We start from the raw sequence: 17,267 nt of genomic DNA on the forward strand, positions 1-17,267 counted from the left end.
TATCACTTGTCCTCATTAAGGTCTTGCCTGACCTGGAATCTTCATCCTAGCTGATATTGGGCAACGGAAAAAAAACCAAAATATTTACGCCTATATTTAGTCTTCAATTATGCAACTTTTTTGTAATGTGGGAGGAAGCCATACGACCAAGAGAAGACCCACGCAAGCATTACACACCACACCTCAAGCCAGTGGCACAAACATGCCAACCACTGAATACACTTGTGCCGAGACCATGTGCTGAAACGGTGCTTAAAGCTGTCACGTTACAATCCATGCAAAAGATTTGCGTGCATCTCCGACAGTTACTACGATAAGGACTCGAAGAACTATCAGAAGGATGTTCACATCAGAACATCTTTAAATCCCCCAAGACTTTTGAAAATTAAACTGCAGACAGTCAAAAAAATGCACCTGGCACTATATAAAAAAAGACGTTGGAACCATGTGTGCCTGTTCATGACGTCTCGTATAGGAGAACGCTTTGGAGTCATCAAATGTTATGACTTTCTTTTGGTTGCACTTCAATTTTTTTTCTCAGATCATGATTCAATTAGAGAGAGTAAAATACTCTGGTTCAACAAGAATTAAAAATGCACAAATTGGAGAATGTTTTTTTTTTAAACTATTTAACCTTACTGTGTAAACGTGACATGTAATGTCACATTAAAACATCTAAAAAAAACAACAAAAAACAAACTAATATTTGCACATGCCTTGTTTGTACATATGGAGGACAAAAGTAGCGAACATGTTGACATCTTGGTAACCGCTGTCTTCAACTGTGTCTTACGACACCGTATGATCAAAGGTCCTTTTGTATGATCACAGTCATTTGATTTATTCTGAGGATTTACTGAATCAATATGGATTTGCAAGGGGCAGTTTGGCAAAGCATCAACAAATCGATAATTTTACCCACTCTTAGCAATCACTCGGCAATTTGTTGTCGAATTCTGCCTTTGTTGTTGTCAAATGTTCAGTCAGGAAAAAGGAACAGGTCATCCTCCACTTGATCTATCTTTAGTCTTTCTGCAGGAATTCATCTGGTCAATAGGACGTGAGTCAGATTTATTGCGTTAGTTGGAAAAGCTTTGATTTGCTGTGCTGCCATTTTCTTATAAACAGGAAAGCCACTGTTGGAATAACTTCAGTTATCATCATTTTTGAAGGGGATTAACTGTGCCTCTTTATTGACACATTTTTGGATGCATTTCCATATTTTAAGTTTTCTTTATAAATTTGATGGATGACGCTGCCCCAGCGAGCCGCTGGTGAAATGTGACATAGCACGTTCTGTTTCTAATCTATAAAAAGAACGTGCGCTGCTCATGCTATTGTTTAAGGTTGGCTATTTCCCCTTTTATTATTCCCACAGCTGCGTAATTGCCGCAGCCTTCGACTGGATCACCTTTCTGGAATACTCGTTTCTGTGCGGTGATAGAAATGTTCAGCTAAGTACTTCTCAAGCGCGGTTTTCACTTCATGGACAATATTCTTCGTTCGGCTTCATTGATTGATTTCTCCGTGTAGCACGTTGTAAATTTTGTACAAACTTTTTTTTTTGTGGCTGACACTGCACTAACTGCTGCTCGTGTGACCCTATAACAGAACATCAGGATGGATATGAATTTCTGATTGTAGTGCTGAATGATAATTTCCACGCCAACTCTTTGAGTCCTACTGAGCAGCTTTAGGTTCAAGGGTGAGTTTGAGATGTCAATGTTTTGTTTGATTCTGGTGCAGATCTTGCGGAAGATTGGATTCTTCTGATGTGGAGCGGCAGAATCAGAAACTAAGAATTCTATTTGTTTTCACTTGAAGCTGCTCTCCTGGGAGTTGCGTTACATCATAAAGGTGCAAGCAGTTGTTCTTGGAAGTCTGTTGGATTCTTGGCTCATTTTGCGATGAGAACCCTTTTGGGGTTTGCGTGTTTTAAAAATACCTCTGGTTTTTGAGGTAGTTAGGAAAACATTTGATCAAGATTATATGTAACGCCCCTACATAGAACACATGCTCTTGCAGAATTTGAAGATGTGCACATCATTTTCTCACACATAGAGCGACACAGCTGACATAACTGTAGAAAGTAAAAAAGGAGTGTTTTTTTTACACAGTCCAATTGGGATTCGTCCAATGCATTTTTTTGTAGCAGAAGAAAGGTCTTATTGTTAAAGGAATGTCACAATGTTATTGTTTCACCCGAGGAAACACTTCAAAAGCTTTGAAAAGACTTTACAATTTCGTCAAATATTTTAACTTCACATTTCGTAATTGTGCTTAAACCAAAGGAAATGCATAAAAAAACTGTCAGCAATCACAAAATTTAGTATGACGGTGCAAATGAATAAATTGGTAAAAATCTTTCACCAGGGTGTCCAAAACGTTTACACCATCACCACCAACTTCTGTTCATGACCTTGTAACGCTTTCAAATCTGATGTTTTCGCAGTAATGGATTATTTACATTGCGCCAACAAAGACCAACGTTTTGTCAGTCAGGAAAAAGTCACCAATTCCCTTTGCAATAATTATTTGCATGACCAGTCAAAAGGAAGAGCGAGCCCGAAACTCCTTCTCGTCATACTCAAGTATGTTGAACATTCATATGGGCTGATTGGCTGAAGTTTGGAGGCTATAAATGAAGTGGGGAACAGCTGATTGTATGTTAAAAAGTGCTATACATGGTTTGCATGTTGTAAAAAAAAAAAAAAATGTCTTGGTCTATGTTTCTGCTCTCCTGTTGGTTATGAGTTCCAAGGGAAGTGAAGTGGCTGCAGTCTGTGGAGCGTTTCGGACACACCCAACATCTGGCAAACTGTCATATTCCAAGCACTCCCAAACACAGTTGCTCTTTCTAAACAAACATTGAGGACTCGTGTTAGCAGATATATTGGTACCTGTTTTTCGCCCATTAGAAGCAATTCGGAAAGTTATAGCAGTTATTTTGCAATTAGACAGAACGTTTTATAATTGTCTCAACTTTAACTTTGATGTCAAATGACAAGTGAAACAATTTCAAGTTTTGCATTGCTTCTAGTTTTTCCTTAAAAAAAAAGGATTAAAAGATCATATAGACTTTAATAACCAGTTATCCACAGCAGCAACCGAATATGTTTTCCCTTTCATTTTCTAACAATACCCTTCAGAGAAATTGTGATTCCTTTTCGCTGCCTTGCTCAAATGTATACAGAGGATCTGTATTACCGATTTGACGTGTGTGTTTGTGGACCTCACTGACTGTTTGCTTACCATGGTACAATGAGGGGCTGTTGACACCTATTTAGTGTTAGGTTGGTTGCGCTACGTCGCAGTAAGTAAACCAGTCCAGAGTTTTATGAACAGCCCAAATCCTGAAAGACTTTGAGGATTATTCGTAGTTTTGAGTTTGGCTTCTCACAATCTTAAAAACAGAGTAGAAGAAAAATATAAAACACTCGATGTGCCCAACAGCGTGCAGATGCGGAGTTCCAGACGTTGTGAAAGTGCCCTGAATGCACCATTCTGTTTGCGCACAAGCATGTGACATGATGTGATAGTTCCCTCCCTGGGCGTGCTGTAAACTTGTTTAAATTGCAAACTAAGCAAACAGAAAAAATAATTACACACATTTTATATTTAAACCCAAGACATGTTTTGTCTTAAAAGCGTTGCTAGCAGTTTTAGAAAAAAGTCCATTTAAAATCCCATTGACGTGCGGAAGGGAAATTCTGATTCAAATTGATTGATTATATATATTAAAAAAAACAAGCATGTTTTGTAATTTTGTGTTTATAACGTTAGACATTAAATATCTAATTTAATACTCCGGAGTTGTTGTTTTTGGTCATTCTCTATGTACTGGTAAAGTATAAAATGTTCATTTTTAAATGTGCAGCATTAGTCTACGAATAAAATAGTTCTGGAGACAAGTAAAGAATCACTTCCCTTTATCAGTCTTTTGTAGTTGGCCCTTCCATATATGCAATATTTGCAGCATGAGGTCATACATACAGAAACATTACTTGGGGGCTCGAAGAATTGCAGCTCTTCAACACTGACCTCCCCCTGCCCTGTGTTCTCTGTTCCTTTTCTCAGTTGCTTTTGTTCAATTTTGCCCTTTGTCCTGCGGAATTCGTTGAAAAACACCAACACACGGCTGAATATTTGAGAAGTCAGTGCCATTTCAGTGAACATTGCAAAAGACGTTTGCATGTGTTGTGCACTGAAAAGCAAAGTTTTTGTCTGCTGCTAAGTGACAAAGTTCAGACAAGCTGGGGCTGGTTCACGCTCGTGTTGACAGGAAGCTCGATTTCACCCAAATGCGTTGAAACAAGATCAGGGGTTGGTTTTAAATGGGGACACACAGAATCCACTATTGCTTTTCGATTGACCGAATGTTCGATTGCACAAGTCACATGAACACTGAATATACAGACTCGAGTTAATCCAGCAGTGTCAAAGGTTGCGTAATCCATGACTCTTCCCCTCATAGTTTTAAAATGATTCAATGCATTGGGGTCTCTACCTGAGCCCACCGTGTGCTCTTGTTTCTAATATTCATCCAGACACTTTGAAGTTGTAAATTAGGCTGCAGTGTCATAAGATCAGGCAGCTTCTTCAGTGGTTGACCAGTGAGGTTAAAGGTTGCATGTTTCCTCATGATCAACTCACGCTGTGGAAGACGTATATTGACCACTTTAGACTCAAAACAATGACTTGACATGTTTCCATTTGAAACTTTAGGAGACAATGACTTGCTGTATACTGCATGTAATCTAAATTCCTAAATGTTTAACCACCTGCTGTAAGTATTCAAAGTGGCTGTGGAATGTTTTTCCTTCCATCCAGAGAAAACATTTTTAGTTATACTAAACCTAAGAAAGGGTCTGGCTCAAAATCTCAGTTCTTGTCGTGTTAATCAGAATCAGAAATCAGAAATCCCTTTATTGTCATTGTACTCAAGTGTGCAATGAGATTAGAGAGCTCCCCTCTCCAGTGCAATACAACAATAATTCAGATAAATATATAAATTAGATAAAAATAAAAAAAATTAAAAATTTAAAAATAAATAAAAAATAATTGGGATGAGGTCTGGGTTCTCAAGTGTTTCAGCAACAAATTAATCTTGTCTTGTCTTTATGTAACTTGCTTTGTGTACTGGAAAACATATGTGCTGAAAAAACAGAAAGAAAGCCTGCAGTTGACCAAAATGTGCCTTATACTCTATGAGCCAAATGGGTGAGGTGAGGTGAGGTGATGCAATGCAAACTCTGTGCTATGGTGTACAAAATAAGGCACAAACCTGATGGAGTTTTTTTTGCATATTAACTGATAGGAAGCTTGTCTGGAGGACAGCCACAATCAGTGAGTAAACTGCTAATAGTCAGTGAAAAAATTATCTGCCTCTGCCCCCTTGTGGAGAAAACATCTTATTGCAGACTCCTGTCTTGGCTCTGATAAAAAGTTTCTTAATTTCTTTCGTCACATCTGCCTTGTTAAACAAAAAGTAACCGAGTAGACTTAAGCAAAAAAAATAAAGTAGCTGAACGATGGTGCTTCAGCACATTAGTATGATTTATTTATTATTTGCATTTAGCACAACACATTATTTTCATATTCCAAATCTTTGGTTAGAATGGGTCAAGGTGTAATATTTATGTCCATACTTTGTGCTAATACATTATCTACAGCAGCAGATAAACGTTCCTCATACCTCACACATGAGACAGAATCCGCAAAGGCCCTCTAATTGCTCGGTGAACGTGGTACCCTACTTTGAACCAAGTGTCATATTGTGTCTCTCTCATATTGTGTTTAGTTTTTCCTTTTTTTTTTTTTTTTTAAACATTCAAACTCACTTGAAGGCAGAAAGCAATGGGCCGCTGGAGTTTTAACAAATATCAGTGCACCGCAGAACAGTAACTTTTGTCTTGGGAAAATACATCGTTATTCAGTGGGACATAGGAGCAAAGCCTGAGTGAAATCTTTTGTAAAGACCCACTGAACAGTGAGAGGAGAAAAAAAAGCTAATGACCTCATATCCTCTTGCCCCGGCCCCCCATCCCTTTTCTATTTCCCGCCTTGCTTTACCAGGAGCTACGACCAGATGAGTGTTTCGACAGCGTACTCCATCCAGGCTGAATCGGATTGGGACCGTCATTCTGACTCCAAATCCATGATCTACTTCAACATGACTCAGCAAGGAAGTTCCACTTCGCCATCCAAGTACTTAAAGGTCAGTGTTAATACATGAACACAAAATATGTGAGGTGTTTTGAATTTAAAAAATGTCCAGATACCAACTATAATTTGCATTGTACTGTTTAAAGTTTTGTTTCTGAGTTTGACATTAATACATATTTAGAACTGCCATTCTCTTCATTTAGGATAAACATTATCCGTATTTACCGAACATGTTCTAAATTAAAATGCCACCAATGAAGTAAAACCAGTAATAGTCGAGTGATAAAATACAGGTGATGTTGACACCTTGATAAGTTCAACTGGAATTTTTCACAACGTTTTGCGGTTAAAGTTCAGTTGGACTGCATTACATTGTTGTTTGTAATATATTGGTCAACTGCTTGGGGACATAAAAGAAACTCAGTCCAGTTTGACCCCGCCCATCTGCCGCAACCTCAATTAGAATAATTGCACCTTCAAGACAAGGTGGCTAATGATCACTTTTATGACGCATGATTTATTCAATTACTGTGGCATTGGCTTGATTCATGTGCACCTAACCAGGAAATTTTGCAAGTTTGACTTTGCATTTTGCTGAAAAGTAAATAAATCAGCATCTGCTGAATCAAATGACAGCGCTGTTACTGCATACAGTTGGTCTATAATGTAGCTCTGTATAATAGTTCATAATTATAGCTGTCAAATTGATTACAATTATTTGTCACCACATATTTTTCTAATCCTGATTGTTGTTGTCACGTTTGGACTGTCTTAACTCATTTCTGCCAGCAGGGGTCGCAAATTAACATGTCAGTTCCCCAAACATACATAATATCCAGCATAAGTCAAGATGAGCATTATCCTGCTGGATGTCAGTGTCCCAAGGCTATTTTACTATCTGAACCTGACAAACCTGCTCGGCCACTCTGTCCCACCTTTTAATTGCTGTTGCTTATGAAGAATGCACATATCTACATTTTCAACAATGAATTCAACTCATGCTTGACTTTGAACTTTGAGTTACAGTACTTTCATTAAGCACAAATGTAGCAGTGGTGTGTGTGACTGTCTTGCGAGAGTTTACGTGGGAGTTTTAGTGCGAGTGTGAGCATGTGCGCGCTGTTGCTGATATGGGTTCGAGGAAGATGGGCGTAAAGCTCTGTCATGTTGTATTAAAGAAATAAGATGACCTATGATTATGAATCAATCCAAGTGGAGGCTTTTTTGAAGAGGGAACAGCAAGGAGCCGTTATTAAGGCTCAAATATGAACTGAAACACCGTGAAGGTTTTTCCATATTGGATTGAGAGAGTGGCAGAAGCAAGTCGGAGGTACAGTACAGTGGCATGGGTGTTGAGAGTATGATACTATCTGGAAAATAATGACCTTTAAGATCTAACAGAGGCTACATAGGTGTATTTTTTATTCTGTTTAAACATGAACTGGAAATCCCAGCCTTGAACGTCTCATTGTTTAGTCAAATACTGATACCATTTGGCGCTGTGTGGAAGGGTTTTCTATTTTGGCTTTTTATTCCAGAAATGTCAAAACAAATGTGACAAACTCTGAGCGATTGGTATTTGAATTCACTATTTAAAGAGCAAGATCATCTTAGATTGTTGTTGCGGAACAAATGATGCATATGACAGCGAGAGACTAGTAATCAGATATAGTGCCGTCCCTTCAGATTGAGGAAGGGTGAGGTTTCCCTCTTTTCCACACCCTTTTAATTTTCTCATCCGGTAAATTGCTCATTTGCCATGTGAGCTGTCATTTTCTCGAGTACTTTTTCAATGTTGCTGCTAATGCAAATGGCCCTGCCCTCAAGGCAGACACTCTGCTCACAGAGCCACCAGTGCTGTTTGTTGTCACTCGTACGGGTAGGACTGACTACATTTTGAGATGGTTCCTATGACAGCTGTTCTGAGGCTCGTCTGCGCTGTTTGAATTAATTTCACTTCAGTCTGTAAGGAACTATTGCAGCTAGTCACATGGTATGTAACTTGTTTTTGAATTGTCCTCACTGGGTTGTGAATAATATGGACCATAGTCAGAGGTGTGATTATTACCGGTCACATTTTAGTCACAGCTGTTGCCTCTGAAGTGCTAATATTTTGCTCCTCGTGACTAGACAGGGAAAGAAATGCTTTAAAATTCCTTCTCAGTATTATCCAAATAAAACTGAAACACCTCATCTAGCTCTTGCATTGGATTTGGAGCTCATTGTTTCCTTCATGCATGGGTCAGAAGGTAACCCTTGAGCTTTGTGTCTAGTTTTATATTTATATCCACTAAGTTAATTATTCATCTCAGCTTGGCTTTTGTCTTTCGGTGTTGAGAACTTGAGGCGGTTTTTTTTTGTTTGTTTTGTTCTTTGAGAAAATGTATTAAAAATAACAAAGAATATAATTACAATCGCCACACTTTAACTATTTAAATATTGGTACTGCCAAATTGTTTACTAATTTTTACGATGTTACTTAAACGTAAAATAAAATGTGCAATTGTAAATCATCAGAACATTTTCGATAACCCATAATTCAGAATTATTTACAAATTGACCTTTATGCTTTTCGATAATTCACATAGCAATGTATGGGTGTGTTGCCACTGTCACCGCTTGGACATTTGTCCTGACTCCGCATCTTGTCTGTGCTTTGTCAGAATTCGGAGGAGAAAAGAGGTGTGTTGAATCGTCTCAGTCACTTCTTCAAACCCAAGAAGAGGAGGAGCCGAGGCAGTGACACCTCAGACACACTCAATGCAAGTTGTCCAGGTTCACCCACGTCCCCCTCATCCCCAAATGTAAGCCTGTTTAAGCCGGACGATGGCTCAAAGACTCCTACTCCCTCTCGAAAAGATGACAAGCTGACCAAGACCGATCCCCGGGCTGGAATGGACAGTGAAGGCACCCTCAGCCACAGCTCCAGCCCCAGTACCTCTAGTGTGGTCTCTTTATTCACTGATGGGGCAGATATTCCGTTTGCAGACTCCAACAGCAGTAGCTGTAGCAGTGTGAGGGAGGTTCCTTTGTGCATGGAGAGCACCGGCAGTAGTCAAAGGAATTCAGGGAATGTGACCCCCACTGCTCTGGACTTTGCAACCACTACTTTGCCATGTTCAGATTCAAATTCAGAGGTAGGATTTGCAGAGTCAGTGGTTGAGGAGGTAAGCAAAAGACTGCAGATGAATTTGGAGGATATCACAGCAAAGAAGGCAGAAAGTCTGACTGTAGGTGGTATTGATACCCCATCCCACCTGCCAACACTTAAAATTCCCTTTCCCAACAATGTCTCACCTCCAAAGTCACCTAACTTAACTTCCATAAGCTTATCAACAACAAAAACATCAGTTAGAGTTGGAGAACATGTCCACAGCACGACCCTAAAGGGAATAAGAATGGGCTCTCAGTTACCTGCAACTAACCTCATCTTGACTCAAGAGGGTCCTCCAGATGTTGGCCGGGAAAATTCAGCACAAAGCCATTCACCGAAAAGAGACCAAGGGGCAGCTATTGAATCTCCTACTCAACTCTTCACAGCCATATTAGTCGAAACTCACCTGGGAGAGGAGGAGAGACTTGGGAGGGAGGACATGAGCGAGGATAGGTTGAAGAAGAAGGAGGAGGAGGAGGAGGAGGCTTTCATACCACTTTCGCCTCCCTTGCTGGCCATACCTGTCACTGTATTTCCTGAGGATGAGTCGATTACTCAGGGGAGTGCAGACACCACGAGTAGCTTGCCAGAGTTGTCCTCCTCCACGCCAACTACCGGGGATTTGCAAATGACATTACGGCAGCCGGAGGAGCCTAACACTGGCACAGACGCAAAGAAACTCCCACTTAAGGAGAAACAAGGGTCAAAAGAAACTTGTGTTACACGCAAAACTGTGAATCTGCCTTCAAAGCCCAAGGTTGTGGCCCATCAAGTGCGCCGTAGCCCAGAGCTAAGTTTGGAAAGGAACAAGCAAGACGACCCAGATTCCAGTTCAAACACTTCTGAACAGCCAAGGAAGAATTTGTGAGTATCTACATGTTTTTAGTCTGCTTTGTGTTTGAAAAGCCCCTTTGAATGGAGAAAAAGAAAGCAGGTGTGTTAAGCCTTCGTGCAACCTGATCTTAGGATTCCCATGTGCTATTGTTCGAGAGGAGAACAACACGTAGTGACTGATGCACTGAAATATTCATATTGGGAGGATCTAATAATACAGAGTGGTGGCAGTTTTTAAACATTTAAAGCTTAAAATATCTCTCTCAATTAGCTTGCCATAACTTTTGCACTCTGCGTGCGTCTTCACCAACTGAGGAAGTTAGTCATTAAAAACCTTGATGCACAACCTGTGACTACTGTAAACTTTGGTTTGCCTGAAGAGTATCTGATTGATATGTTTCAATACACTGCAGGGTGTTTCTTTTGCAAGGTTTGTGTTTAACCAGATTCATATATTTACTAATTTCTTTTTTTATCCACTTCCCCTAAATTTCAAGTCAATGTAAAAAATGAGTTACTCAATCAAAAATACTTTTAGTTGTATTGTTCTTTATTGTAAAGAAATCAAGTTCTAAACGGCTTTTTTTAATCTATTATTACTTGTGTATTATTTACAAAATGACCATGCATATTACCGATTGCGTACTTTGCTAAATAAGTGAAGCTGTCAAAATTCTTAGCCAATCCTTAATGCAGCGCATTTGCAATGGCATCATTCACAATCACGCCTATTGTGAGTAGTAGAGATTATAGATTTTTTATAGTAGTGACCCGAGTCATCAGTGATATCACAATTGTTAACATCAACAGCAAAAATATGTCTTAGTTACTTTGTTGACTTAAGACGATAGTGATCGTGATTACCGGGATGAGTCAAATGTTTTTTTGCTGGCCCCGTTTTTTGCAACTTTTTTCCTGCTTTCTTCTCATAGATGCTAATTATCTTTGGTTAATTTCCCACGTGCAGCATTATGAAAAACAAAAAAAGACTTCTTGGAGAGTCAGCCCTAGTTTGCTTTGTGTCGTAGCACTGTAACTAGGGCTGCACAGTTATAGCTAAAATGATAATCATGATTATTATTATCAATATTGTGCAATTAATCGAAATTCAATTACGATTATTGCACTCAACAATTACAAAATTGGCGTGATCATCGAAAGCGATTTATATAAACAGTATATATTATTATATATTGAACGTTTAAAAATAGTACTTGAGTTCAAAATGTGGACGTTCTATTGAAAGTGTTTATTTTGCTCTTACGACAGTTCTATGGTTATTTACGTGTATAGCAGGTAAACTCCAATGCTCAATGGAAACCATACTCAAATTTATACATTTGCATTTATTATATTTTTTTTAATTTTAAGAGAAAATAAATTTGATTTGTCGTGATATTTCCAATAATTAAATTTTTTTTCGTTTTAAAAAAGTAATAATTTGAATAACCACAATTTCCATTGTTACTAAAATAATCGTGATTCGTGTTTTTTTTTTTGCTTATTGTAATCTTGATTATCAATAACAATTATTAACAATTTAATGGAAAAGATGTATTTTTATTGCTCCACTTTACAACAAACAATCTAAAAATAAACTGTCATTTTAGAATAAATGCTAAATAACAAAAACATAAAATGAACACCAAAATGTCTAATTTTCTAAGGGCTAACTGAATATTATCTTGTTAACTTCACTTGGCCGGAATCTGGAAAGTCCAAACAACAGATGTTGATCGTTTTTGAGGCACCAGCCCCTCACCGTGATGCTCCTCAATTCCAATTGTTTTCTGAACATTCTTCTTGACATGACTCCCTCTCATCAGTCCACCAAGTGGCTTGAGGCTCCCGCTGCTGGGTGCTCTTCCTTGTTATTTGGGTAGATTAATGAATACTTAACCATGTGCTTTGCAATGATTTAACATGGTCTGTTTTTTTTTTTGTTTTTTATCACAAAAACCTGGTGTTTGAGCTGGTGTGTGTAGATTTTTTAAAACTTTCATAAATACATGATATCCTAAAAGTATCTATTCATGTATTCTTCTGTCTTTCTTTCCAGATTGTTACGGCTTCAAAACCACAACTCTGATGAAAATAGACATGCAGCTACTCCGTCATTCACACCATTTGATGAAACCGGAGAAAGACACACGTCTGAACTTTTAATTCAACAAAATACTGTCACTCAGACATCTGAAATTGAGGATACCCTTGTAACCCCTGATATGCACAGAGCAAAACTACAAACTGGTTTATCTGGAATAAGAGGCAATGGGAATAACCTGGCAACGGCCTCTAAAACGGGAGCTAAAGTAGCGGCTGAAAACCAGCGTACCATTGAAAGCATAGCAAGACCCTTGGCAACGGCAGCAGGAGGCAAGGCCAAAAATGTGGCAACAAAAGCAAAGGGCTCCACAGAGGACATTAAAGTTACAACATCCAGTGATCTACCGTCACTAAAGCAACAGAGCAATGATAAAACGGTGTCTGTGATAACACCATTGAAAGAGAAATCCACGAGCGGTGTCATAAAGTCTAAAATCCCCAAAAGGCAAATATCAGATGGTGATATAAAATCAGTAGCATCAACAGATAAAACGACAGACGTTGATGGCTCGTCATCGATTCCCAAACTACAGAAAAACCCAAGACTCTGTGATGAATCTGTGAAATCTTTTGTGTCGCCAACCAAATGCGTCAGGAAACAAAGTTCTGTCGAGGAAAAGGACGTACGCACTCGCTCATCTGACATTTCTTCAACTAAAGCATTGACTGATCCCGTGAAACAAAAACCAAAGGATATTCACAATGTTTTTGAACATATTGACTTAGTAAATGGAGTGGAAGAGGAACTTAAAATAGGACCGTCCTATCAGGAGAAACATGCTTCTTTAACACCAAAGAGCCGGCTGCCTGTTTCATCTCCAACTAAGAAGTCAATCAATGACGCACCTAAAACGAATGAAACCAACTGCAGAAAAGTCACCTCTGATCAAGTAGACTCGGACAGACACAAACAAGCCCAGACGTGCCCAAACCTGCAAGCAGCAGCACATGTGGAAAGAGCTGCTAGTGAGATCCCTCCTCCCCCTAGAAGTCCCAAGAAAGGTAAAAGAACTCTTGTGATAGACTCCTTAAGTTTCACGTCCTCTACAAATTGGCTTAATCTTAAAACTGGATTTTAACTCTACCTATGCAGGTTAAATTTTTAGACGATATATTTTTGATACTTATTTCCTGCCGGAAGAAAATTTGCTCGCCAGGTCCTCTATGTTAGAACCAGCTCAGATTTTTTTTATTTTTTTTCCTATATTAATTATCTATCATATTGGTGCAGCAGTAGCTTCCCATAAATACGATTGGAAGTCCCGATGTGAGGAAATTACTTTGGTTTATTTTTGCCAACTCCAAAAAATTGTTTTATGAAAGGCATGACAAATACTGTATTACATCCTTACTTGAAATTTGGGGAAGGGTTGGAGCTTGTCATGTTCTATGATTTGATGGTTTTAATGAACATTTGTGTGTTTGTGCCCAACAGGAACCATCCTGTCACTAAAACCATTGACTCACATCTTTAAAACGAGACAACGCCATGAGGAAACTGACACCCCAGTTGTCACCAACCAAGATAAAAAAGAATCAAAGTTTAGCAAACCAAACCCAAAGACTCCATCGAGTAGTTCTGGTCCCCCATCTCCAAGTAAGATCCCAACAAGAAGCCAGAGGAGCCCTGCCAATATCAAATCAAGGAAAAATCAACAGGCTTCAAGCGGTGATTCGTCAAACATGTCTACACCAAAAGAAGGCAGTTTACGTCCAAACAGTAATACAGAGACAGCCGTCAAACCCGCTGACAGTGTCGAGCCTGATCATTTTAAAGACAATACCGCTGTGACTACACTTCATGTTAAATCTGTGTCTCACAAGGAACAAGAACACAGTGTGACACACACAAATCATTCTTGTGCCAGTGAAACCAAAGAGAAAACGAGAGCGTCACAGGGGCTCGAAAAGGTCCTCACTAATAGTCCTAAAGGAAGCATTTCAAAGGCTCATACAATCAAAGAGAATGAGAGAGTGGTTACAAAACTTCGAGACAAAGTTAAAAAAGTAAACGATGCAATAGCGGAGGTAGCACCGGCCAAAGTGGTACCCAATTCTGAGACTAACGGACAGGTAGAAGAGCATGAAGCCCGTCAACAACCAATATCGGAGCCTTCAACAGAAAATTCATCTCATCTCCAAGGCGACAGCACTGCACCGAAACTGCAAAAAGAGAATGCGAAGGATAACGTATTTTCAGAGACAGTCAACCTAACAAATGACACAAAACTGGAAAACGTCATTGTAGAAGAGTCAGTAGTGATGGTGCAACGTGTTAATGCAGCTCACGATAATGTAATGGATAGTTCTGTGAACACTGCCCGAGGTGACGTTCTTCAATGTGACAACATGATACCCTCTCACCAGGACGGCGCTTCCAGTGAACCAGTTGAAGAGAATGCAAATGTTGAATCTGCTTCAAAAGACCATGATTCTGAGCTGAAAAGGGCTATTTCAGCAACACCGTCAATTTCTTTAAACACCATTGATAAAGTGAAGGATTGTGAAATCACTGAGGTACCAATTACAAGTGCAAGTGATGAAAATATGTTGCCTTCCGTAATGGCCATAGATTCAGTACAAAATACAACTGAAAAGGAGAAAAGTAAAGAGGTGGTTGGCAAGGAAACATCAGAGTCAATAGACAGAGAGAAGGAAGCTGTTTATGAAGCATCCAAGAATGTTGAAAGTCAGCTAGACAAAGAGTCTCTTTCACAAATACAAGAGTCTAAAAAGGAGGGAAAAGACTCAATGTGTAATGAAAAGCTGAATGACCCAGCAGTGATGGGCGACAACTGCATGAGGGAGCGCAAGCCGTTAAACACAGAGAGTAAAACAGAGAAAGCCATCCCCAAAGCAAATGAATCCACACAGCTAACATCAGAAAATGAATCTTTACTGCTGGCTTCAGAAGAGGAAATGAAAACAGTAAATGCCACAGAAAAGCAAAAAAGTGAAGCACAGCAGGCAGAAGAAATCACTGCAGTCTGTGGAAGTATAACCAAGATGGTGGATTCCCAAGAAGCTATTAAGGATCCTTTGAAGGAATGTACAAGTGCAGCTGAATCTCGGCAGACTATAGCAACAGTGAAAGAACTGGAACCCGGTATAGCGCAAACTTTGGATGAGGCGGCCAGGAGTGACAATGAAATTCAAGACAAACAGACTCAACGTGAAGTAAAGACAATTGAATTTACTCAAGAAGATAGTGAAACAAATGCTTCACCAGTAAAAAGTTTAGAGAATGAAAATTCACAAAAGAGTACCAACTCTGAAGTTATTAACCAAGAAGAGAGTGAGCCTGTTGGAGTACACTTAAAGACTGTTGACAAACATGATGAAATTGATAATCCTGCAATGGCATTAAATGCTGAAAAAGCAGTGGAGACTCAGCCTTTTGACATCTCAGCTACTCAAAATTTCCCAAAAGAAACAAATCGGTCCTCAAGAAAATGTTTGGAAGAAGTCCCAGCTGCCATAAATAATGCTCAAGTTGGTGATGTAATTGATAGTGTTCAATTCCAAAAGCAAGAGTGCCCTGGAAACGGCAGATCTGATCGTGAGGAAATAAATAAACAGGACCAAAACACTCATCAGTACACAGATTGCAAAGTTTCAAAAGTTAACCAAGAAAGTAAAGCAATAATGTTAACAGCAGAACCTATTGAGACGATTGCCAAAGATCCTGAAAGTAAAGGAGATGCTGTTAAGATTGATAAGTCAGACAACACACCTTCAAAAGAAGTTATTCAAACCGTATCGAAACAAAAAGATGAGCAAAAGTTAACGCCCAGTCAGATTAAGGAAGGAGAACAAAAACGCTTGGCCGCTGGTGGTTTAAGTAGCCGATCTGATCAGACTGCCAAAGAAAAGAAACTGCAAACCAATAAAGAAGCTAAAAACCTGAATAGTTCCCAACAGCCAATAAAGCCACCACTTAATGGTGTCTCCCCTCTTCCCACTGCAGTGAAATTGTCGAGTCCACCTGCGGGACTTAAGCTGAAGGAGGAGTCGCCATCTAGCTGGTTAGACGTGGAACATCATCACAAAGCGAAAAAGGACAACAGAAGGAAACCGGATGCCTCGGCCAGCGAAGACGAATCTCTTGAATCAGACGAGTTTGAAGAGTTCATCAGGAGCATTAAAGCAGGGGGCATCCCTTTCTCAGTGCCTCTTAAGAAGCACCCAAATAAAAAGTCCCCATCTCCTCCTTTTGCTATGCCAGCCATTAGGGAGAATCATTTTGAGAAAACCTTTGATCCCGAACACTTCCAGTTTGGCTTGAGAAAGAAAGACAAAGGCTTAAAGGACCTATCTCCAGCAATGGTGTTAAAACAAAAAGCAGCTAACCGGCAAGGGCGGACCATGGAAAAACATGAGCCTGTCGATTCCATTTCCATAGACCAAGACCAAAGGGAATTACTTGATGAGGAAAAAGTGGGGCCACCGATTGAGCAGAACAATGGAGAGGAGCCTGGGAAACCATCATCCCGAATAGAAAGGATTTCCTTCCTCTCTAGCTTACTGAGTTCCCCTTGGTCCGGTAAGAGGCGCAAAGAGGAAGCAGCCGCTGACCAAAATAAAACTTCATCCAAACAACAGAAAAATGTGCCCTCCCCTGGAAAGCAGGAAGCAGTTGATGCAACCTTTCCTGAACATGAATTAGATATGACGGGTGTGACAAGGGGAGATGCAGGCTGCACTGTGGGCCGTTGTGAAGTTGCCGCAAATGAATCAACGATTAGCCCCTCCCCTTCTTCTCTGCACTCGGTTTCACAAATCAAACCGCCGGAGGGAAATCTTGAGGACAGAGAAGAGTCGAAGACTGACCGGGACTCTACAAAGGCACCTAATACCAAGCAGAATCCAGACGGACGACGCACTATGGACAAGGCGTTAATGCCTAAAATCAATAATGCTGAGCTACCTCCACCCATCAAATACATCCCAAAGAATCCTCCAAAGAAAAACACAAAGGTAGGCATTTGATCATTCCACTGAGCTTTTT

At 39.7% G+C, this 17,267-nt stretch overlaps 1 protein-coding gene across 1 annotated transcript in view; it reads left to right on the forward strand.

Moving 5' to 3' along the window:
- The window catches only part of crybg1a (crystallin beta-gamma domain containing 1a), a 36,853-nt gene that overhangs the window by 8,699 nt on the left and 10,887 nt on the right, over positions 1–17,267 (forward strand). The window contains exons 2-5 of the mRNA XM_088289316.1: positions 6,076–6,217; positions 8,829–10,183; positions 12,213–13,261; positions 13,695–17,236. Coding sequence (XP_088145442.1) covers positions 6,076–6,217; positions 8,829–10,183; positions 12,213–13,261; positions 13,695–17,236 — 6,088 coding nt within the window. The remainder of the gene's footprint in view (positions 1–6,075; positions 6,218–8,828; positions 10,184–12,212; positions 13,262–13,694; positions 17,237–17,267) is intronic.

This window comes from Idiotropiscis lumnitzeri, chromosome 1 (genome assembly GCF_059441095.1).
Source record: "Idiotropiscis lumnitzeri isolate Australia: NSW breed Sydney's pygmy pipehorse chromosome 1, RoL_Ilum_1.0, whole genome shotgun sequence".
Taxonomy (NCBI): domain Eukaryota; kingdom Metazoa; phylum Chordata; class Actinopteri; order Syngnathiformes; family Syngnathidae; genus Idiotropiscis; species Idiotropiscis lumnitzeri.